Here is a 24,852-nt window from a genome sequence, read left to right as displayed (position 1 = left end):
AGTCTTGTGCCTGCAGAGGCACCTTCTCCACTATGCCCAATGGGTAGACTGTCCTCTAGTCGGCCAACGTAATTGTGAAGGGGGCAGGTCAGGTAGGCTGCAAACCTAAGGCCAACATTGTGAACTCAGGCATCAGGTTGATGCCAAATCCGGCATCCCCTATTACAAATAGACATAGTTAAACGAGGACTCCTATAATCGGGTAGAGGCACAGCGGGATAGGAAATCATGAAGGACCCTCAGGGCAGCCCTAGGAGGTGCCCACCACTAGGACTTGCTCCGAGGTCAAGTGACTGAATAACGGCAAGGGTGTCACTTAGAAAACCTGCATCTAGCCAAAGCATGTCATAGAGCGACACTTGTTGGAAAGTGTTCTTCAAGATATTCTCTGCTTAGGTTTTTCTTGTTGTACTAGTTCCTTCACTAATACCTTGATCTATTGTAGGTCAACGAATGCTTCCAAGAAGCCCCATCGATATCGGAGAGCAGAGATAAAAACCCGTCTTGGCACTAGGACATGGCTTGTCAACCTCTGGAAGAGGGTTATTCACCGGTGAGATAGTGGGTGGGGAAGGTGAACTTGTGGGAAGGCATAGACCGAGGGCTTCCCTCTAGGCCCGAGTGAGAACACCAATGGGCTTCTCTACCTATCGGAACTTGTCCTAAGGGGCCACCGCACGAGTAGAAGGTGACGGTTGAGGTATGGTGCTAATTGCTATCAGATTGATTTAGGAGATGTGAAATCCAGTTGGCTTGGACGTGGACCTGAAGACGTGGATGCGCATTGTTTGGGACAATCCTTGTCGTAGTGATCCTTGGCCTCAAGGCAATGACAGCAAGGAGGAGACTCTTCAGGGAGGGGGCGTCTGCTTTGGTAGTGCCCATATTCCCACATCTGTAGAACAAAATGGGCAGATTGGATGGGCGAGTCAAGGGACGAGGTGGTCTTTGCTCTTGCTGCATGGAGGTGGAGGCTGAGGTGTAGAAGCTCTGAGGGGCTGAGGGAGCATTAGCATGATAAAAGCTCTTAGATGGAAAAGTGCTCTGCATACCTTGCATAGGAGGTGTAGTCAGCAAAGGTGGCATGTAATTTGGATGGCCATTGGAGGAAACCATGTTGGATGCAGGCGCCAAGCCTTGTTGAAGAGTAGGAGCAAGGCGCTGTTGCAGTTGCCGCAATCCCTTTAGGTAGTAGCAATCCTTGTCTTCATGTCCAGATTTTCCACAGAGGTGGCAACAAGCTCGAAGGGGGCATTTCTGTGGAGGATTCCCTAAAGAGCGACATGAGCTACACCAAACCATAGCCTTAGACTCTTGTTGAGCCCTGAGCTCTTCTAGCTCCCGCTTGATCTGGTCCAAAGCCTCTTGATGTGGAGACTTCTCTTGTCGAAGAGAAAAGGATCTCTTCTCTTAAAGAGCTCGTTGTAACTTCAGTCCTAGTTCCCTGCGACAAGAAATCAAGGGATCACATGGACTTTCCATGAGTACTAAGGCAGTCTATACTTGAGGAGGGTGAGGGTCGTTGAATAGCTTCCTTGCCCTTTCTATCCTAGTAGCAGTAACAACAAACTCCTCTAGAGTTGCTTCAGGTTGAAGACTCTCGTAGTTTTTATTGAGAAGTCTTGCGGAGAGCCTTCTCCACACTTCTTGACCATAAATTCTCTTGCTTGCTTGGGAAGCTTGGCAACCAAAGACTTCATTCTTGTCATGAATTCTGCAAAAGCTTCATCTGGCTAGAGCAATAAGTTTGCCAACTCATCCAGAACCTTCTCTTGGAAGTCACTTGGTCTAAAAGCTTCACAGAAGTGTCGCCTCAGAGTTGCCCAAGTTTTAAAGTGGTTCTCAGCAAATTGACTGTACCATTTTATGCTAAGCCATCCAATGTTGACAAAAGGAGCACTAGGTAGATGTCTTCTTTGTTGAGGCCACGACCCCTGCAGAGGGATACAAATCTCCTAGCATAGTCGTCTGCATCCTCTGTGGAGAGTCCTTTGAAAGTCAGAAACTTAACAGTCACCTTAGCCAGAACGCTTGTCAGCTCATCCATGGCTGCCTGTTTAAGAGAATGTTGCTCAAGAGCCCGTTGTAACACAGTTGGTGGGAAGTGTACTATGGAAGGTGATCAGGGTGGTGAGGAGCTGGTTAAGGTAGTCGGGAGAGATGCTTGAGAGGGTAGGGGTAGCGGGGTTGGGGGACTTCTACTCAACACAAAAGTCTGGCGCCTTTTGTGGTACTTCAGAGGGCTTTGTAGTAGGCTTTGTTGATCTCTAGACTCCCTTGTATGTGTCTTGCAATAGCAACAAACCCACCCAAGCTCTTGGCGCGAAGATCCTTGAACTTGCTGGATAGCCTAGACCCATTGGAGCAGACTTGAGTAGACCAGGCTAGACTCGGCTAGACCACTCCAACTAAACAGGTGCGAGAGAGACTAGACCAGCTAGACCAAGTTGGACGAGCCAAAGATGGACTAGACCAAGTTGGACGAGGGCGAAGGTGGTCTAGACCAAGCTGGTCGAGGCCAATCTAGACCAGCAGACTAGTCCAGGCACGGGGCATAAACCTCGACCATGTACACTAAATGCTCAACGGAGTGAGACTTCAGTTGAGGTCCCACCGTGCGTGCCAAAAATGAGAGCACCTGTAGCAAGAAAAGTGTGTCGTGCTCCCTATTGCGGGTGTTCCTCAATGCAATATGCATGAAACCTCACATAACAGAAAGAAAACACAATAGAGCAATGGAACGAGCAACTCAAAGACACAACAACACTTAGAACTCAATGGAGCTCGACTAACGCATGGAACCAGTACAGACTCTCGTTGGCGGCACACTCAACTCCAAGCCCAGGACTCACAGGTACAATGGGGGTGTCAAGGCTCCAATGTGCAAGGAGAGTGCAAATGTACAGTGTTGAACACAAGACACACGACTCAAGACATTAGACCATAGCAAGTAGATGAAGCATATGACGATTAGAACCAACTACACATATACACGATCCTAAAGAGCCACCAATGGCTAGCAAAAATATCCCTGAGATTCTAGCTACTTCTATCTTCAAACTATGATGGTGGTGATCTCCCCATGGTGTCCACTAGACTACCACCTGTGCCACCCGTGTCTCTACCATGTGTCATTACCAAGGCCAGAGTCCGTCGGATGCGTCTATGACCTTGACACAGAAACCCTAACCCTAACACCCGTGACAACTACTATAGGCTTATTAGATTTTGCGAAGCGGTGCAAGAGATAACCGGTCCTCGGTCTCTGCAAAAAGTTTGGGCTAAGCTTAGTTGCTGCTAACCTACAAGAACATGTAGCAAGGCTAAATCGTCACTTGCATGGGACGGGCAATTACAATTACAGTTGGGTTCACACTGGATCAATCCGTTCGTCTGGCAGTCACAAACTCACTCTCCCAAAGGTGGTCCATGCCAATCCCTTTGTCAAAGCCAGAATCCTCTATGCCGTGATCCGTTTCTCTATGTACTGTATTTGCATATGTAATCATTCCATGGCATTAGGTTCATCTGAGTGACCTTCGGTTCTTGGACTAACTTGACTAGGTTTTGCAAATTCTGGCAGAGGGGGCTAAAGCCTAGAAGAAGAAGAAGAAACAGAAGGAATTCCAACTTATAAAGTTCGGCCGAGAGGCCTCAAATATTAAATGGGTTAGGGTTAAAAATCCTAACCCCTAATAACTTACAAACCTTTAGGGGCCTAAATTATTAAAAGTAGACCAACGCGCCTGCACACACACACATAGAGGATTGGCCAAGGGGTCTAAATTTTTAAAAGCGCACACACACACACACACAAGACTAAAAATTGCCTAGAGAACATGATACATGGCAGCTGTATGGATGGCCTGCGATTTTCGCAGGGCCTGCCACGTGGCAGCATGATTTTGGGCCTCCAGCTTTTAGAACACCCGCTTTTCATGTAGTGCTTTTGATTTTGGGCCAAGGGTCTTTTAAATATGTAAGTTGGGGTCTCTCTATGGCATTCTACCACGGGAGAAGCAGAGGAGAAGCAGAGGAGTTGTACCTTGTTGAAGCAATAATAAAGAAATACCAAAAAGGGGTGCCACGCTCTGGGGCCATTGCTCTCTGGGGGTAGAATTCCGCCACTATGTGTCTCATGCGTGGATTCTCTCTCCTCTTCTACAGTTATGCAAGTTGTTTTGAAGTACTAAAAGTGTTGTCAAGTGTGTAGATTGTAGTGTTCTCTCTGTTTCTGTCCGATCCCTCACCGGAAGTGATTACAGTAGCCACATAATACCCTAGATATCACCTCTTCTCAAAATCTGATCAATTTATAATAGCCAGATGATACCCTAAATGGCAGGTCAAAATGATGAACCCACTCAGATAGCAACGAGAGACTGTATTTTTCAAACAACTCCATTGAAAACCCATCAATTAAAAGAATGGCATGCTGCGACTGAATGCAGAAAGGATATAGCTCTGATTGATTTTAATGAAAGCACAAAAAAAAAAGCTACCTCATGGAGATACCAATTGTACTCACTTCTGCCCTCATGACCTCCTACATATCCATAAGATGCAGTCAAGGTTTCCCCCTCTTTTGCTTCACCATTCACAGAAAGAAAGGTCAAGCTTGGTGGTAACACTGGTATCACACAAATATACAAAAGAAAAAGCTTTCAGCAAAGTCACACCAACAGTCTACAATAACCTAGACATAATGCTCCCCTACATACTTTGAACCACATGTTCTGAAACTACTAACACAGCTTCGCCATATTCTCCATCTTGACATCCTGGTATATATTTTGCTGCCAAGTGATACCCAACAGCCCCAACTGGAATGCGGAAGTCCTGTCAATTAATCACAACGCTTGACTCACAACAATAGAGACAGTGCCTACAGTACCTCACTACATTCTTCAATGAGTAAAACCTTTGCAATTTTTGAGCTGCTGATAGCCTCCAGAGAAACATCCTCTAAAGAGCTGTCTGCAGATAATGTCTTGAACCATTGAACTCTGCTTGCATCCTCCGTGCCACCTACTATGCTAGCATTGATAGATACAATGTTACCCTCTCTGATGTCTCCAAGGATTTTAAGCTGTGTCACCTTTGGAGGTGCTGTTTATAAAAAGTTAACTTTTCAGATACATGTGACCGACTTTCAGACGAGTTCCTACACCACATGCTTTTGAATTTACATACCAACCAGAACCTTGCTTGTGATTGCAGAGACGGAGTCTCCTTGAATACCTGAAAATTAGGAATTTGAAAATAAGTAATTCCAAAAATCATGCTTTTTGCACGCATCAAACCTTGATGCAGCTACAACTGCAACGTGATATTGGGCACTACCTTCGATGTTTATTGGAGTATACGTGAACATCAAGCGCAAGCCAACATCATCTTTAGAGAGACAGTACTCAACTGTTCCTCTCGAAGCCAGCTTGAATTTCCTGAGAGAATTGGTAAACAAAAGTGGATTTTATGAAATTTTTCTCGATGCAGCATTGCAAGCTCAGACAAAAATTTGTACAAAAACCACAACAGCATATAGAACACGCTTGCTGTCAATTATATGCTAGAGAAAAAGTCAAAAACGGCCCTCTTGCACATTAAATAAAGGTTATCGATGCGAATATGAAGAGTTTCCTAAGTTAATAAGCTTGTTTTGCACGTCTTACCCACAATCAACTTACCCAGATTGGACATCTTCTCGTAACCACTCAAACACGCTCTTTCCTTCTCTCCCTCCAAAATATCTTCCTGCGGCTTTGATTGTTGCACCCTCAACCAAAGGACCAATCACGTGAACATCCCTGACGCGAGGTGCAGCTATTGCAAAGGAAAAACACCACAAAAATTGTGTGTGTGTGTGTAAAACTTCACAAAACTGTCTTCCTCAACCACAACCAGTTGAAGGTGACAATTCTCACAAAAAAGCAGGAATGCACCCCATGCATAAAAGATTCACCTGCTTGTATTAGTGCCGTAGTAGCGAATTGTGATTCTCCTTTCACACCCTCTTCGGTTACAGGAGTATACATAAGAAGAAGGTTTGCACCAACATCATCCACAGTGAGTTGATACTGATGATCTTCAGCCCCCATAATTGCCACAGGGCTACTGCCACCATGTCGTCTAAGCCAGCTTCAAATAAGACAGGACCAATATAATCAGATAATGGAACATAGCACTTGGACTTCAACAAACTAAACAATCTCAAACACAGGATTGGATGCTGAAAAGAGGCCGAGGTAGGTAGTACCTGACTATAGCTTTCCCTGGAGTTCCACCACACCACGCAACCTCGGCACAAGCTCGAATACTGCTTCCTTCAATGAGCTCACCATCCACCCTAAGAGACAAGACCTTAGGACAGCCAGTTCCTGCCAACTAATAAAGTTTAGTTTACAAATTGACCAATGATGATAATGCAAAATCACTCAGGAAAGAGAACTCTCAATGTTGTCAAACAAATTAGAAATTCCCTCATCATGCATGAACCAGATGAACCAGTTTATCCCATCTTTTATCAAGTCTCGAATAGCAGATAATGAGACTGAAGGGACAACGATGGAACATGGGACAAAGAAAGAGAGAAAAAAATTTAACAAAATTGACAAACAAATGAATGCCCTGTCTACTTGCTAGTTCAAGCAAGCATAACGACATATGCATCACTATTGCCTGTCCAACTGTCTAAGCATGGTTTTACGCAGCTTCAAGGACTAGAGCATGAAAGTATTGAACATGGAAAATATATTAAACATACTTCATTAATGAATGCTTCTTTGCTTCCTAATTTCACAAAGAGCAGCAACATATGGATAAACAACAGTGTAACAACCAAGCAATCAACATGCACTCCCACCATATAGCAGATCTTTGAGGCATCTTCAAGCATGGAACTGTTCTCATGATGAGCAAACTTTGATCGAATGCACCACTCTCAATGTGCAATTCACCCATTGATACAAAGGCTATACTTTCTAGGAAATATCACCTGCAGTAACAGGTCCTGATATTGCAAAAATAGAGGGAAATTCTGTCCCCTGTATGACTGGCTTACACTCCACCTTCAAACACCGGCCAATGTCTTGACGCTTAGGCCAATAAGTCTGCAAACTCACACAAACAAAAAGCTTATAGACCACAAGAGACAAGATGTTGATAAAAGCTTGAGTTTATCAAATAAAAGAGTGAACGAAATTTGATTTCGAATTTGTTTTACCTTTGTGATCGCACCTTCAATTGGCAAAAAGTTGGTTGCAGTTTTATCCCCCAAAAACCACTGGTAAGTCAAAATCACATTGAAATCTTCTAGTATTCCAGTCTCTTTCTCTAGTATGAAGCAACACGAACAACAATCCTCCTCCGAAGGTGAATCTATGACAGCTCTTTTCACACGTAATCCCGGGGGAAGTCTATCCCTCCACTGTGCCACCAGAAATTGTAGCGTAGATTCTGTGTAAGGTCAAAATATTTGTGAGAACTCTCAAGACTCTTGCTCCAGTCAGATTCTCAAACTACATGGAGTCAAGAACCTAATATTCCGAAATGAAGCATATGTTCTGTAAGCTGTTAGGACGAAGGATTCATGAGAACTTTTTAGATTCTTGCTCCAGTCAGATGCTGAACACTACATTGAGTCAAAAACCTAATTTCTCACGGTAACAAGTTCCTCCACCATGGCAAGCAAAGGATTACACACACATAAATTTCAACGAAGTTTATCTGGTGTGGAACGATGCAACCAAGATATCATTATACAAAATTTCTTTCAAAAGGATGAATTATAGTCAATATATTTCATGCAAGAGAGTACAGATTATTGTTAATCCAGAAACAGCTCAACTACAATAGGCCCGACTTTACTTCCATCCTCTAAGTGCCCATTCTTCTCCGTCAGCCCCTTTCCTCCTTGCACATCTCCTGCAACCTTACTCCCCGCCAACAGCCTTACATCATCTCCTCGCACTGGTCCTGTTATTTGTAAATGTAAGTTGTGAGCTCACCACTCCTCATAATCCTTTCTCCACATTCAATGTCTACTTTCTTGTTCATGCCATCACCTTCACTGGTCCCTATCAAGGTGCTCCCATGGCCTTTTGCAGATGACAATAGAACATGCCAGCTCTTAAGAGTAACTAATGGTCAAATACATGTATGATTTTGTATTGTAATTTTTTCAACGTACACATGTACGGTATGATCCATACATACGGATCCATGTACCGTACGTTCCGTTTAGAATGAATGGATCCTTATGTAGCGGACAAGAAGTCTTCCACATGAAGTCAAACTTTAAGACTTTATTCACAAGCAATTTTTGGATGATCCCAGCAAGATACTAGAGTTTCAACAAACCTCACAGAACCCCTTACTTTTTAACATTGGCCCCTTTTAACATAGATTTGACACTTCAATGGAACCTCAAATATACCAAGGTTCTTTCTTTTGGTATGCAATTTGGCTTCCTGGGAAGAATACCAACCCTACTTATCTTGTTTGAAAATCTATATAAAACATTGTTCGCAATATAAAAGAAAGTTTCCTTTGTGATGGCAAAACGTGCTAGATGATCCCTCCATTCAGGTCATTATCCATAAGGTCCTAATGCTCTCATACAAGACAACAATTAAGGGCACTAGGTCTGAGACGCAAAGGACGGACAATTAGCACACCATACCCATATTGATTGAGCAACCTGAGATTCTAGACCAGCCTCCTCCATTCCACTGTGGACCATGTCTCAAATGTTTGTATGTAGACACTAGAACACATTAAAAGCATACATTGCAAATCAACAGCATATCATTCCCAAGGTGTGATTGCCTCACATTGTTGAGAATGGACATTTACTCCTTAGGCCCAAGATCCTCACACACCCCTCTCCCAAGACGCTTACTTCGCGAATTTCAAGCTGGAAAGCCCGTTGCTAGCTCATAATCAGAGTAAGAGTTTTACAATAGCACGAGACTTTAGATCACCTTATGAACATATGAAAGTTGATTCTTGCTCTATGACTGGGACTTATATCTATGTGGCTGGGCAGACTGGCAATCAGTGGCAGTGCTTTGTAGATCCTCCTGGAATCCATAGTCAAATTAGGAAGCAGAGCTTGTGGATGTGGGAGCCTAGCCACCCTGCCAGCTTCTTTAGGACCCTAATGAATGGTTTGGCCCAATGTCCTCCTTTGAGTATAAACTAGGGACTGCATAGTTTTTATGCAACCCTACCAGGGCGGATTTCTATGCCGTTTTATAAAGAAATATAACCAATCTTTGTCCCATGCAGAGCGTGAATCCAACACAAAATACACAAAGAGAAATTAAGAAATGACTACAAACTTTTCAAAATAAAACAAAGATCGACAATTGAGTGACTAGGAAATGGCAAATAGAGCTAGAGGATCTCATAGATATTTTAAACATAGTTACCAGGGATGGGAAATCGGAACACGGAACGGGGAATGGCAATGGGCGTGAAATGACATTCCTTGTTACGGATACTCGCGTCTAATACACGAAACGGGGATTCGGAACGGGAAGTTGGAAGGGGAACGAGGAACAAGACCTGAAAAGGGCAACTATGAATTTTAAAACAATTCCCTCACAATAGACAAGTGGATAAGGATAAAGACAAGGCAAAAAAGGTTCCTTCCACTGCTTCTACGGTCGTTTCTACTTCTTCTCAAAAAGATAAAGGGAAAGAGAAGCAAGAATGGCAAATTCCAAAGAAGGTAGTGATGCCTCATCGATAGTCTACCTTGTCAAAAAACTGGACAGCTTCTCATCATGCTAGTACTTTGAATTCTCCTTTCATTTTCAATTTAGTTCCAAAGCTCTGGTTGGATGTTGTTAAAGATGGCCCTGCTGGCATGGATTCGGGCTCCAAATTGCAAGTTATTCCAATTCGTGAGAGTCACTGTTCATGAGGGTCATTGACTCTTGGAGGTGAAATACACGGCCTACTATGAATTGTGCCGTTTTACCGATGCCCAGTGCATTTGTCAGATACAAATGTAGGTCACAATGAGAGAGAGAGGCAGCCCCAAGTTGATTTTTGAGCCAATGTTTGGCTGAGGTGGCAGTGGAAAGTCTCCTGCAGCTTCTGATGTTGCCATGTGTCCACTATGCCTCTTTGAGTTAATTTTCCTAGTATCCACCGAGTAATAAGTGTAGCAAGGGAGCCTAAATGACTTTGAATTGAGCCTAGACACCCTTTTATTGCTCGCATTTAGTGCCGGTCGGCCCGACCAACTCGTGGCGACAGGCCTTCTCGTCTGCAGGTGAAACTCTTGGCCTGCGGGTGAAACTCTTGACCATCGGCAGTTTCACACTGGCCATACAATGTCTAGCCATTTGTGAGTTCAAAAAGAGGGTCCCAAAAATTACGTAAAAATCATCGCAAAGAAACCAACAACTAAGGTTAGCAGTTGCCACGTCCTTGTGACATTTATTAGCAGTTGCCATGTCCTCGTGACACTCACTATTTATGTCCACTATGAGTTGCAAAGAGGGTGTTAGAGTTTTGGCATCCCAAGTGAGCTGCCAATGTGATGCCATTATATATTTTGGCTTTTAGGTATTTATTTTACTTATTTGTCAAAGTCTAGGTAAAATATATGTGGCCCCTTGCCCCCATTGTACATGTATCAATTCATTGCCAAGGTTGGTTGGTTCAACAGAGTCTCTCTGAGTTTTTCCATCTCAAGTGTACTGCCCAAAGTGATCCCATTTTTTATTTTGGCTTTCAGGTATTTATTTTACTTATTTGTCAAATCAATTTACTAAGGTGGTATATATGTGACCCCTTGCCCCCATTGTACATGTATCAATTCATTGCCAAGGTTGGTTGGTTCAAATAAGTCTCTCTCTCTCTCTCTCTCTCTCTCTCTCTCTCTCTCTCTCTCTCTCTCTCTCAGGCGAGGCATGGCGACTCTTCCATGAGCACTCCCCTCCCCCAGTGATTACTTCTCCTGATGTGTGGGGCCAGTATGCGACATCGTTATATACGGTTCCTGGGCAGGATCCCCTTCCAGATCCTACAGAGCCATGTCCACCTACGAGCACCTTCTTTACCACTGAGATGGTAAAGAGAGCCATTGACAGGATGAGGACCAGGAGGGCTTACGATCATGATGGTCTAGTAGCGGAGCACTTTATACATGCTAGGGATATGCTGATGGAGGTTCTTGCAGTGTTGTTCAATCGTGCCATGTGTGAGGGATTACCTGAGACTTGGAGGTTGTCTACTATTGTGCCTATATTCAAGGCAGGTGATCCTACAGAGCCTGGAAATTACCGCACTATTATGGTTGGACACACACTGGCACGATTGTATGCATCCATTATTGAGCAGCAGTTGAGTAACTGGGCAGAGGGTGAGGGTGTACGGGCAAAGGGACAGGCAGGTTTCAGGAGGGGTTTCTCCACTCTTGACCATATTCTGACACTCAGAACTATCATTGAGGAGGGCAGGTCACATGGGAGACGGATTTATTGTAGCTTTGTGGATTTCCGCAAAGCATTTGACATGGTACCGACAGCTCGACTGATGCGCAGACTGCAGGAGATGGGGGTGCCCACAGTGTTGATTTGGGGGATTATGGCTTTATACAGATCAGTGATGGGACATGTACGCACCCCAGAGGGGATATCTGACTTAGTTCACTCCACTATCGGGGTGAAACAGGGTTGCCCATTGTCTCCTACTCTATTTGGTGTGTATGTTGATGAGGTGTCTGATTACATTGAAAGAGAGAGTGATAGAGGTGCCCAGCTGGCAGGGACGTGGATCCCATTGTTGTTATATGCTGATGATATTGTCTTGATCTCTGACTCACCAGAGGGTATGCAGCGACAGTTGGATGCATTACACAGTTTTGCAGAGGATAGTGGATTGTCTGTAAACCTTGGTAAAACCAAGGTCATGGTGTTTAACACCACACCGCAGTGGATCAGGAGATCGGCACCGACCTTCACGTATGGTCAAGAGATTGTGGAGTATACAGATGCATACACTTACCTTGGGATAGTCTTCACTGGGCCGAGGTTTTCTTTGGGGAGAGCAGCAAAGACTAGACTGACCAGAGCTTATGCAGCCTTGGGAGGCTTGGAGAGGATGTGTTCGCAGGTTCAGTTCCAGGAACCTCGGACAAAGTTATGGCTCTTTGATACTTTAGTAGCCTCAGCTATGATGTATGGGGTACAGGTATGGGGACCTTCTGTAGGCCAGGATGGTTGGAGACGTATGGAGAGGCCCTTGGTATCTATGATCTCCCGATTGATTAGAGCCAAGGCCTCCGTACCTCACGCGATCATTCGAGCAGAGCTAGCTGCCCCCCCCATGGAGATTGAGGCGCTTACCAGATCAGTGTCCTTTGTGCACAGCCTATGGGATACTACTAGAGACAGATATGCTAGATTGGCCCTTGAGTCTTCCAGACAGTTAGCTCTACAGGGGGACACTTCATGCTGGTATGCACAGATGACTTCATGGTTTCAGACGCATGGCTTCACCATGGACAGGTTGCCCCCTTTCCAGTATTCTCTTCAGGCACCCTCGCTGTCTCTTACACGGGTGGAGATCACTAGACTCATTCGTCAGGACCTGATCCAGCTCGACACCAGGAGGACATGGATAGAGCCGCCTCAGGAGTTGAGCACGAAGATGGCTTTCTATAGAGAGCATCTTCTCCACCTCACAGGAGATGGGTTTGTGATTCGACCCAGCTACATGGACACACATATGTCTCATGGTTTGCGTTGTGCCATTGGTCAGATACGCACATCCTCACATCAGCTCGAGATTGAGACTGGTAGATTCAGAGGGATACCAGCAGACAGCAGGATATGCCGATTATGCCAGAGAGAGAGCCAGAGACAGAGTTGCACTACATATGTCATTGCACAGTGTTCTATGAGATACGGGGGCGTTTCCACTGCTTATTCAGAGAGGGTTTTGGTCCTCTATCTAGGGTCATGAGTTATGAGGATCAGAGATGTCTTGGACTATATCTACTTGAGTTACACAGGTATAGAGACACTTTACTGGGGAGAGCTAGAGAGAGGCAGTCCCAGAGACACATTACAGATTTCTTTTCACTAGATATGGGACAGCCAAAGGAGCAGCCACCACTGCAGAGCTCGTCCCACACTCATTCGACCACTACTGGCACTCTCATCGACCGAGCATTGGAGCTACAGAGATACAGACGACCGCGACTGAGGAGAGGAGCTACACAGCATCGACGGAGACTACAACAGAAGATTCGAGCCATACTCTCTCGACATCCAGAGTGCAGATGAGGATGGATCCTCACCATTTCTTCCATCTTTGTTTCACACACTGTTACATCCAGTTTACCGGGTACCTATTGTATCAGCTGCTACACCCACGTAGTTTTAGATTGTAGTAGTAGTAGTAGTATTTTGTTCCACTTCTAGTTCTTTTGTACCCAGACATGGTATTAGATTCACTATTTTGTAACTGATTGGTCTCATAGGTCATTTTGGCCTTTTGAAGACGTTAATATAACATTTCATTTCTCTCTCTCTCTCTCTCTCTCTCTCTCTCTCTCTCTCTCTCTCTCTCTCTCTCTCTCTCGTGTATTCTCCCCATTGCTCTATGCTTCCGCGTCATCGATTTTGACACATATAGCAAGGCTTCTTCGAGCTCGTTTCCCACCTATGTCTTTTGGCAAACATTTTTGGCTGTTTGGCATTCTTGCTCCTACTCTCAGACAATATAGACCTTTCTTTGATTGGCTCCAGTACTAGGATATGTGAACAATTTGGAAGTCAAGAAATTGGTCTGTTTTTGGCTTTGCAACCGAGGTTCAATGAAAGGAGTACTCCAAGTACTAGCATGATTAGCAGTTGTCCAGCTTCTTAACAAGGTAGATTGTCGACGTCGAACGAGGCATCACAAATTACAGGCTTCTTTGGAATTTGTCATTCGTGCTTCTCTTTCCCTCTTATCTTTTTAGGAAGTGGAAACAGCCACGAAAGTAGTGGAAGGAACCAGGTTTGTCTTGTCTTTGTCCTTATCCACCTGTTTATTGCAACGGAATGGTTTTATAATCTCCTTCACCTGAGTGGAGTCACTCTTTGCCGCGGTTGAGCACACAGCAACAAGCGAAGGAAGATGCAAAACTATGGGGGAATCAAAAGCCATATGCCCAAACTTATGACATGCAAAGCAGGCACCTGCAAAAACTCCCCACTTCAATTTAGAATAGTGGGGCCCCATCCCCCTAACATTTTCCACCTCAATGGCCAACGCAGGTGGACCGTCCTTATCAATGTCCCATAGAATACATAACCTATTCCGGGGGGGGGGGCCTAAAACCAAGAAGAAAAAGAAGAAACAAAGACATACCCACTTATGAAGTCTTGCAGAGGGGGCCTAAAATAGTACAAGGGCACACACAAAAAAAAAAAAGATTGCGTAGAGCATGATGATGTGGAAAGTTGTACGGATGTTTATTTGCACTGACTTGACACGTGGTACTGCTATACATAATTCTACAGATTGCGCTGGCAGCTTTTGACAGATTCTAGCGCTAGCTTTTGGAGCAGTTGCTTTTGAGTTGAGGTGCTTTTAGACCTTATGCTTCTGGGGCTTTGCTTTTGGCATCCCTTGTACTCTTAATAAGTGCCCACATGCCACTCTTCTGAGGGCATCTGGATGTAGAGTCTCGGAGAGAATCGGACCGTTGGGAGTTGTACCTTTGCAAATCAATAATAAAGAAATACCAAAAAAATCGCCACTCTTTGGGGCCAACGCGTCTGGGCTCGAAACTCCGTCGTGCCGTGTCATCTTCTCTCTCTTCTGTTTTCAATTTGTTTTGAAGTACTAAAAATGTTGCCAAGTATTTAGATTGCAATTATTTGTGTGTTTCCGTCCAATCCCTCGCCGGAATTAAATACATTGTGTGTGTGTGTGTGTGTGTGTGAATATCTCCTGCGCGCATGAAATTTATGCTCTGTCACGAGAATCTCCTACGCGCTGCTGCGCTCACTACGCTTGCGCGAGAGGGTGTGTATGTGTGTGTGTGTGCGTGTGGGTAAGAGGTAATCTCCTCTGCGTTTCGTGCTGCTGATAGGGTCTATGCGCGCGTGAGGGAGGACTGTTCGCTGCCAGCGTCAGTGGTTTACAGCAACGTGTCAGAGTCGAAGCTCGCCACTTCCCAATTGCTCTGCACAACTGTCCCAGACCTCCACGTGATCCGCCCTTGCTGCCCTCAGCCTGCTCGCTCACTCTAAGCTTTGTGCGACCTCCTACAGCAATTGCGCCAGAAAATCTGCAGCCAGTGACAGTACACAGTTTTCTAGAGAGTAACAGTATATAGCTTCCCAGTATTCAGTCTAAATCCTAAACTGTCCGCCACAGTATACAGTTTTCCAAGCATTTATTTTGCGAGATGTGTGTCCACTGTGGGATATGTATATATTTCTGAGGGCACTGTAAATAGATACAACAAATCAAAATACAAAAAAAACTCTTTTGTTTTGGTTTTCGCTCGTGGTTTGCTTGTTGTATGTCATAAATCCACTGTGTTTTCAAGCGTCGTAAAGCCATGGACAATGTCTCAGAGAGTGCTTCTGAAATCCAAAGCTATCTGTATGAAGACTTTGAAGAGGCCCGGAAAGCATGGAATGGTCAGGCACCTGCCCTTGAGGCACGAATTCCAGTACAGGACCTTATGGATCCGGTCGTGCAATATGCCATGAATGCGGTCATCTTGTTTTTCCCGGGTAAAATGCCCATTGCGCAGGATGTTGGACAATGAGTTGATTTCCTTCTCAAACGCTAGGCTGTCCGAGGCATTTATTTTGGTGCTCGGGGTTTCTATGAGGTTTTAGTAGCAGACACTGAAGCTAGAAACCTGTTGCTAGAGATGTCTCCGCTCTTTTTTGGCACGCAGATGACTCGTGTTCTACCGTGGGCACTTACGAAGGACTATCAAAGCCTTATTCGTCACAAATGTCCTGTGTGGGTGGAAATTGTGATTTCCCTCGCACGTGGAGGTATTTTCTTCCGTTGCCAGCTGCTCAGCTTGGAAAGGTAATTTGTCCTCTGAAATTGGATGCGAATACCAATAGGTTTTGCATTCTTTGGGATACGGACAAGCATACCCCGGATGGAATTATGGTGGATTCAGGGGATCCATGGGTTGGCAAGCATCCTTTTAAGCTCAAATACAGCAAATTTGCAAACTCCTGTTTTCGATGTGGTAGATTTGGTCACATGCAATCTAAATGTCCTGAACCAGTTCTACAGCCCCCTCTTTCGGCTGTTCCTGCTTCTGCTTCTGCCCCTGCCCCTATAGGCAAATCTGTTGGTGAAGCTAAATTGAATGGAGTTTCTACTAAGAAGGTGATTCCCAATGTAGACAAAGGGAAAAACAAAAATCCGCAATCTGCTGATGTTGGGAATGTAAATGCACGGAAAGGCAAAAATGTTGCGTCAGGTGATGTTAGCTCATAGGCGGTGCCTAAAAAGACAGTGAAAATTCGTACTCCAACTTCCACCCGTAATTATGTTCCTCTGGTTAACGCCAACAAGAATGTATTGTCTAAGCAGCTTCCCTGCAATGATAATCGCACGTTGATTGATGCTTGGGAAAAAGCGATGCATTCTTATAAGGATGTGCTTTTGGGTGAGGCTTCCACCTCTCAGGAAGATCCTATGGACAAGTCTCCTGCTTTCACTCAGCGGACGGGTTCTGGCATGGATGTGGTGGATGGGGATGTCCATATGGGCATCTCGACTTGATCCATGTGTTTCTTGCCGTTGTACATATGATTTCTAATGCACACTCGCATTAAATGCATTACATACAATGTGTGTGGGTTATGCATACTCGCATTAAATGCATTACATACAATGTGTGTGGGTTATGTAACCTTGGAAAATGGCGATTGACCTGGCACTATGTACATACACGTAGGACAGACATAGTTGTTTTGTAAGAGCACAACCAGCATGACTTTGCTGGTCACTATTCAGGTTTACTGATGCTGGTTTGGCACGAGCTTCAGCCAGCTCTCTTGTACAATGATCTGCAGGGCCTTGGATGGTGGTTGAATGCCTGTTGAACGGTCAGGTTTATGAGTTTGGATGTGTTTATGCGCATACAGCATCTAAGCAACGGGCTGCTCTATGGCGAGACATCTCCTCTCGTTTATGGACTTCAAATGCATTCCTTTGCGGTGATTTTAATAATACCCCTGGAATGGATGATAGTACCACAGCTAATTCACACATGTTGTCTGCGGAAAGACTACAATGGGATAATCTATTTGCTACTACTCCGATGATTGATTTATGGCGACATTTGCACCCAAATGTGTTAGGTGCTGCGGAATGAATGTTTGCGCTTTGCTCAAGATGAGTGCTCCGAACTGTGCTCAAGGTTCCTTTTCGTTCTTATGGAAGGGAGAGCCTTCCGTTCTTAATGAGAGAATGCTATGATCACAAACAAAGTGAATGGACACTGTGCGTGCAAGTGTATGAGACTGAGAGATAGAGAGAGAAGAGAGATACGACACCACAAACGTTGTAAAACCCTCCTCCGAAGGCCCCACTCTCGTCGGCGAGAGTGGTCTACTTATGATTGCACAAAGTGGTATAATGCGGATGCAATGGACTGATGCAACTTGGGACTATGCCGGTAATGACGATGGTGATGACGACGACGACTGTAGGGATGAAATCTGTAGTCTTCTAATTGCTGAATTTCGGGGCTTTTTCGGTGGCTGAAAATGACTGTTTTGGCTGCGTTTTTATGGCTGAAAATGGGGGTTCTTCTGCAACCAATTAGGGCTGAATTGTCTGCTGTCCACGAAGGCTGAAAACGCTGCTGTTCTGATGCGGAATGGGCTGAAAACCAAAAACGCTGATTTGACTTCCTAGCATTAGTGGAAACGCTATGCAGTTCTGATGTGCTGGCGAAGACGGGGAGGCTGAAAACACCAGGGATCTGGTGCTGACGATGCTATGCAAAAACGCTATACAAGCTGGTGATGATGGCGATGATGCAACTGAAAAACGCTGGGGCTGATGTGTCTATGGTGAGGATGGAGGAACCAAAACACCAAGGTTACTGCTAGGGTTCTGCTGAGAAGCTGCCTGTTGAGCATGTTCTCCTGCTCCCTCTTCTACCAAATAGTGCTAGCTCTAGTTTGCTTATATACAAACTTAGCAAAATTGCCCTACCTACTTTTGTTGGGAAGTCACTTAAAATAATAAGTGAAAATACCAAAAATAGGGAAAATAGGCTAAATGCACTGGAAAATTTCCCTGATTGAATCTGACGGATTCTGATGGGAATACTGATGATCATGCTGTGTGCAACCAGAGGATGTACATCTATACTAAGTGATTGGGCATGCACGGTCTACGAATAGACTCACAAAAGTGCCAAATCACTTCTAATCTAGCCTGATTGGACTGACTGAACCCTGCTCATGCTGTAGCTTGTCCACGGACACATAGGGTTGGATGTGTCACGTGACAAAATGCCTCTGGATTTACTTTTCAGCATGTTGCTCACTCTTCTTATCGAGCGCGATTGGATCGATGATATTTGATTAATCTGCAACAATATGAGGATTTTGTATGTGAGGTTAGTATTATTTACACCTTGCAGTTATCTGATCATTACCCTGTTTTGTTGAACATGAGTTTTGGGCAGTCTCTTTGTGATCGACCTCTTTCTAGAAAACGTCTACTACATATTCACAATGCTTATCTCACTCATGCGGCTCCTGGTTAGGATGGGTCCGTCTGTGGAATTTTTCTTGTCTTTCTGGGATTATTTGAAGTTGCCTCTGTTGTTCATGATGAATACAGCTTGGGAACAACAGGAATTGCCCTCCTCTTGGAAAAGAAGGTTTGCTCAAGCTGATACCTAAGCATGCATTCTGTGAAGAATTCTCACATTGGCGGCCTATTACACTCATGCCTGTTGTATATAAATTAATGGCAAAAATGCTTGCTAATTGACTCAAGTGCTTTCTGCATGAAGGCTTGCATCAATCTCAATACGGCTTCATTCCACGACATCAAATTACTGATAACCTCACGAATGTCATCATTCGTATGGAGAATGCAAAATATACTCGACAGGATGTCTTGGTCATGCAGGTCGACATTGAAAAGGCATTCGATACTGTTCTTTGGGATTACATTGCGGATACCATGCAACATTTGGGCTTGGGGCCTAGGCTATCCCGTGTCGTGCTTTTCTTGTATGCACATAGTACTTCTGCAGGCTTGCTGGATAGTTCTCTCACAGAATCTTGGCCTTTAGGACGGTCGTTAAGGCAGGGCTGCCCTCTAAGTGCTTTGCTTTATGGGATCGCTACTCGTCCCTTGTTTATGTATTTGGATTCCTTGACTTCCACTGGTAGGCTACATGGCCTGACTTAACCTTCTGGTCAAAAGTTTGCTGGTCAGGCTTATGCGGATGACTCTTTGTTCATGCCTCGTAATAACTATGATGATGTACAACAGATTATGCATACTCTTCACTTGTTTGGATTGGCAGCAGGTCTCAAAGTTAACTTTTGCAAATCCAAGCTATTGCCTCTGAAAGAGTGTGACTGGCATAAGATATTGTGGCCTGGGCAGATTGTTCCTCCACATGTTCTAGTTCGCCATTTGGGTTATCCGCTGGGTTGGAATATATCGGCTATGAAGAAACTCGATTGGGTGCTCCAACGTCTGCATTACAAGTTGAATTATTGGAAATTGTCCACGTGGCCACTTCATGTGCGTCTCAGGATTGTCCAATGCATCCTTGTGGCTTATGTGCAGTTTTACTTGCCTTTGTTATCCTCGCCTCGGTTGCGTTTGCAATCCCTCAAGTCCAATATTTTAGAGCATTTTTGGCGGACCTCGTCTAGCAAGAGGGGCCTTCGGCTTCTATCTATGGACAAGCTGTGTTCTCCCAAGCGGCTTGGAGGGTTAAATATTTTGGACTTGCAACGTCATCTTTTGGCTCGGAAAGCTATGTTGTTGCCAGTTTTGGTGGACCAACAACCCTAGGCTCTCATGGTCACACATTTGTGTACCCACATTGTCACCCCTTCTCTTGGTCATCGGAAACCGACTTATTGGGATGTTGTTTTTGGGAAGCTTGAAGAACACATTCGTGGATATCCCTTTACTTCTTCTCTAATTGTTGATTGGAAGGTTGTCACTTCACATTTGGCTTGGGATGGTCTACAATCCTCTAGGGGTAACTCTCTTCGCTTGAAGAGTTTGCATTGGAGCAGGGTTTTCACTTCGACTTTGGTTCAACGGTCTCCTCGCTAAGCGTATTTTCTTTCCCAAAAAGGAATCTGTCAGGTGCATCAGGTGGTTGATGACTCGGGTTATGTTCTTTCTTTCGCTGATGCCGTCTCCCGCTTTCGGTTGGGCCTTCACTATTCTCCTCTCTGGCCGGAGATTCAAAGGATGCTTGCTGCTCACTCACCCATTCCTCCTTTGGATGTGGACTCTCGCGTGTCTGATTGGAATCTGGCTACTACTCGATTGGACTGCATCTCAGCTGCCAGTGTCTATGCCATGGTTCAGTCTGATGTATGGATTGTGCATCAAGGTAATCAACTGTGGTCGCTTTCCGAGTCATCCTTGTGGTGGCAACACACATTGTCTCGCATTTGGCAAAGCTATCTGCCTTTGAAGGAACGTGTTTTCTTGTGGCGGTGTTTGGTGGGCACTCTACCTGTTGGCAGTGTGTCGCATGCTCGGCATATTGCGCCTTCCCGCTGCCCCAGATGCCTTGAAGCTGAGGAGACTGTGCCACACTTACTGTGGTGTTGTCGTCAGTGGTCACTCCAGAGCCTTCATTCGGCAAGTGTCGACTGCTCTTCGGCTGCGTTTTCCTTCCGGCTCTTTTCACAGACGATTTTGGCTTTTTGGGGTGATCGAACGCGCCTCGGGATTTGGGAGTGTGGTAAATCCTTCGGCCACTCGTCTGTCGCGCAACTCTGTTCTGCACAACATCTACCCTGTGCAGGCCCTTCACAACGCGCAGGTGGTTGAAGTTTTATTTAGCCTGCACGCAGTCCTCCTGTCGTTTTATGTGTGTGTGTGTGTGTGTGTGTGTGTGTGTGTGTGTGTGTGTGTGTGTGTGTGTGTGTGTGTGTGTGTGTGTGAGAGAGAGAGAGAGAGAGAGAGAGAGAGGTGTGTTTTTGTACAGCCAGCCTCGTGTGTGTCTGTCTATGTCAATAGCAGTCAAATATCTAAAACCCCAAAAAAAAGAGTACGTGTGTGTGTGTGACGTTCACATGGATTCTATTGATCAGTGTATATACAAGCGTCGGAAAGCCATGGAATCTTCGCATATGGATGCTTTAAGCCTTATCAAAGAATGTTTGCATGAGGACTTCGACGATGCACGTCAAGCCTAGGAAGGATCCGCTCCCGTCATGGAAGTGCGCATCCCTATACAGGAGGTTATGGATCCTGTTGCTCAATATGCTCTTAACGCGGTGATTCTTTTTTTCCCAGGTTGAATGCCTACGGCTCAGGATGTAGGCCAATGGGTTGATTTCCTACTCAAATGGCAAGCAATCCGAGGGGTTTACTTTGGCGCGCAAGGGTTCTATGAGGTCTTGCTTGCTGACATGGATGCTCGGGATGCTCTGCTTAGAATGTCTCCTCTTTTTTCAATACCCAGATGACTCATGTACTACCTTGGGCTCTCACCAAGGACTATCAGAGTCTCCTTCGTCACAAGTGTCCCGTCTGGGTTGAGGTGGTGAGGTTCAAACCAAAGGTGCTTCAACCTCCTCCCCGACAGCTGGGGCGAATAAAGGCAAAGGGAAACGATTACAATTATCTACACTTTCTGCTTCTCCAAATACTAAAGACAAGGGAAAAGAACAGGTTTCGACCTCTCAAACTTGGTTGGTGCCCAAGAAACCCGCTAAAGTTGCTACGGCCCGTATTCCGGCATCTTCTCGTAAATATGTGTCCCCTTTGAAGAATGTTGTTCAAAAAAAGTCCCTTGTAATGAAAACACTTCTTTGGCTGAAGCTTGGGACAAGGTGGTTCGCTCTGACAAGGAAGTTGTTACAAGAGAAGCCTCTTCATCGCAAGGTGCCTTTATTTTTAATCATCTGGATCCAGGTCTTGACCCACCTCCTCAGGTACCTACAGGTGGGAGGATGTGTCGATGGGCACTGGTACTTGAGTTTTCTCCCCTTTTTCCCATTTCCTCGCCCACTGTATATACCATATAGAATGGATAGTTCTTTGAATTGCATCTCCTATAATGTGTGTGGGTTATGCAATCACGACAAGTGGCGGCTTACCTGGCACTATGTACATACATGTAAAGCGGACATTGTGGTTCTTCAAGAGCATAACCAGCATCAATTTGCAAGACAGACTTCTTACTTTGCAGGCTACTGGAAAGCTTATGCAGTATCAATTGGCTATTTTGGAGTGCTTATACTTGTTCGACATAAACTCTTCCCGACCTTGGTTTTCAACCCGGCTTGGTCATCCAATGTATTGTTAATGGGGAAGTTTTCGAATTTGGAGGATTATATGCATACACAGCTTCTGCAGATAGGGCACGGTTGTGGAGTACTATCTCCTCTTATTGTTGGCGTTCCAATGCCTTTCTCTGTGGGGATTTTAATAATGCACCAAACCTTGCGGATAATACTACAGGCCATTTTCATATGGAACGGCAATCATGGGACCAATTTATGTTGACATGTAATGGGCTTGATTTGTGGTCCTTTTTGCATGCGATTGATCCAGGATTCACTTTTCAACATAATGCTCAATCTATGTATCGCGCTTGGCTAGATCGCTGGTGTCTTTTTCACATGCAACAGTATGATGACTTTGTATGCGAATGAGGATTGATTATGCTATCTGTCTCTCGCATCATTTTCCCGTATGCTTGAAACTTAGTTTTGGCTCTTTTGATGTCAATGACCGCCTACCCAAGAAGAGACTTTTGCATATCAATAATGCTTACCTCAAGCGTGAACCTTTTCGCACTATAATTGTGGATGTCAATTCACCTTTGATCTCCCAGATGTATGTTGATATGGACATAGCCTGGTTCCGCTTTGTTATGCGTGTTCAATGTGTTATCCAGGATTATGGCAGGGATTATTTGTCACGATTAAGGGAACATGTTATTCAGGCAAAGGATGCTTATAGCATATTAATGCACTTGGCTAAACATTCTTCTCTTACTGCCACTCAAATGACTGAGTTGCTTTCTGCTCGCGTTATGCTACGGCACAATGATGAGAGGAAATTGGCCAAATGGCAGACTCGAGCTCTTCAACAAGCTTTTGCAGATAATAGATGTGCTTCTAAATAATTCTTCCAGCATTTGCATCACTCCAGGCAATCTCAAGCTATACGGAGAGTTAAATTACCGTCAGGGGAGTGGCCCTCTACTTTTCGACAGCTGGCACTAGCTATTGCTCCCATTCTTTCGATGCGGCAGGCTCAAGACTTGAAAGTTGTTTTCACTGAGTCGGAATTATATGCTGGCTTGCTTGATTTGGTCGATGGAGAGCTCTTGGTTGGGATGGTCTCTCTGTGGAATTTTTCTAGTCTTTCTAGGATTATTTGAAGTTGCCTTTGTTGTTCATGATGAATACAGCTTGGGAACAGCAGGAATTGCCCTCCTCTTGGAAAGAAGAGTTGCTCAAGCTGATACCTAAGCATGCATTGTGTGAAGAATTCTCTCATTGGCGGCCTATCACACTCATGCCTGTGGTATATAAATTAATGGCAAAAATGCTTGCTAACGGACTCAAGTGTTTTCTGCATCAAGGCTTGCATCAATCTCAATATGGCTTCATTCCACGACGTCAAATTACTGATAACCTCGCGAATGTCATCATTGGAATGGAATATGCAAAATATACTCGACAGGATGTCTTGGTCATGCAGGTCGACATTGAAAAGGCATTTGATATTGGTCTTTGGGATTATATTGCGGATACCATGCAACACTTGGGCTTTGGGCCTAGGCTATCCCGTGTCGTGCTTTTCTTCTATGCACACAGCACTTCTGCACGCTTGCTGGATGGATCTCTCACAGAATCTTGGCCTTTGGGACGGTCGGTAAGGCAGGACTGCCCTCTGAGTGCTTTGCTTTATGCAATTGCTACTCATCCCTTGTTTATGTATTTGGATTCCTTGACTTCCACTGGTAGGCTACATGGCCTGGCTTTACCTTCTGGACGACAGTTTGTCGGTCAGGCTTATGCGGATGGCTCTTTGTTCATGCCTCGCAATCACTATGACGATGTACAACAGATTATGCATACTCTTCACTTGTTTGGATTGGCAGCAGGTCTCAAAGTTAACTTTTGCAAATCCAAGTTACTGCCTCTGAAAGAATGTGACTAGCATAAGATATTGTGACCTAAGGAGATTGTTCCTCCACATGTTCTGGTTCGCCATTTGGGTTATCCGCTGATTGGAATGTATCGGCTATACAGAAACTGGACTGGGTGCTCCAACGTCTGCATTCCAAGTCGAATTATTGGAAACTGTCCACGTGGCCACTTCATGTGCGTCTCAGGATTGTCCAATGCATCCTTGTGGCGTATGTGCAATTTTACTTGCCTTTGTTATCCTCGCCTCGGTTGCGTTTGCAGTCCCTCATGTCCAATATTTTAGAGCATTTTTTGACGGACCTCCTCTAGCAAGAAGGGTCTTCGGCTTCTAGCTATGGACAAGCTGTGTTCTCCCAAGCGGTTTGGAGGGTTAAATATTTTGGACTTGCGACGTCATCTTCTGGCTCGGAAAGCTATGTTGTTGCCAGTTTTAGTGGAGCAGCAGCAACCCTGGGCT

General features: G+C 44.9%; 1 protein-coding gene across 2 annotated transcripts in view; it reads right to left on the bottom strand.

Annotated features, from left to right (window-relative positions):
* Positions 1-24,852, bottom strand: part of LOC147463770 (187-kDa microtubule-associated protein AIR9-like) — a 203,495-nt gene that overhangs the window by 130,454 nt on the left and 48,189 nt on the right. For both annotated transcript variants that reach the window (XM_086490765.1, XM_086490756.1), the window contains exons 10-19: positions 7,223-7,455; positions 6,995-7,109; positions 6,257-6,377; positions 5,963-6,138; positions 5,688-5,823; positions 5,344-5,444; positions 5,194-5,241; positions 4,922-5,109; positions 4,722-4,839; positions 4,503-4,630 (exon numbers count right to left, since the gene is read on the bottom strand). In XM_086490765.1, coding sequence (XP_086346891.1) covers positions 4,503-4,630; positions 4,722-4,839; positions 4,922-5,109; positions 5,194-5,241; positions 5,344-5,444; positions 5,688-5,823; positions 5,963-6,138; positions 6,257-6,377; positions 6,995-7,109; positions 7,223-7,455 — 1,364 coding nt within the window. The remainder of the gene's footprint in view (positions 1-4,502; positions 4,631-4,721; positions 4,840-4,921; positions 5,110-5,193; positions 5,242-5,343; positions 5,445-5,687; positions 5,824-5,962; positions 6,139-6,256; positions 6,378-6,994; positions 7,110-7,222; positions 7,456-24,852) is intronic.

Source organism: Adiantum capillus-veneris, chromosome 2 (assembly GCF_014529385.1).
Source record: "Adiantum capillus-veneris isolate H3 chromosome 2, ASM1452938v2, whole genome shotgun sequence".
NCBI classification, from domain to species: Eukaryota; Viridiplantae; Streptophyta; class Polypodiopsida; order Polypodiales; family Pteridaceae; genus Adiantum; species Adiantum capillus-veneris.
The sequence above is the reverse complement of the archived record's forward strand: the minus strand, read 5'-3'. Positions and strand labels throughout refer to the sequence as shown.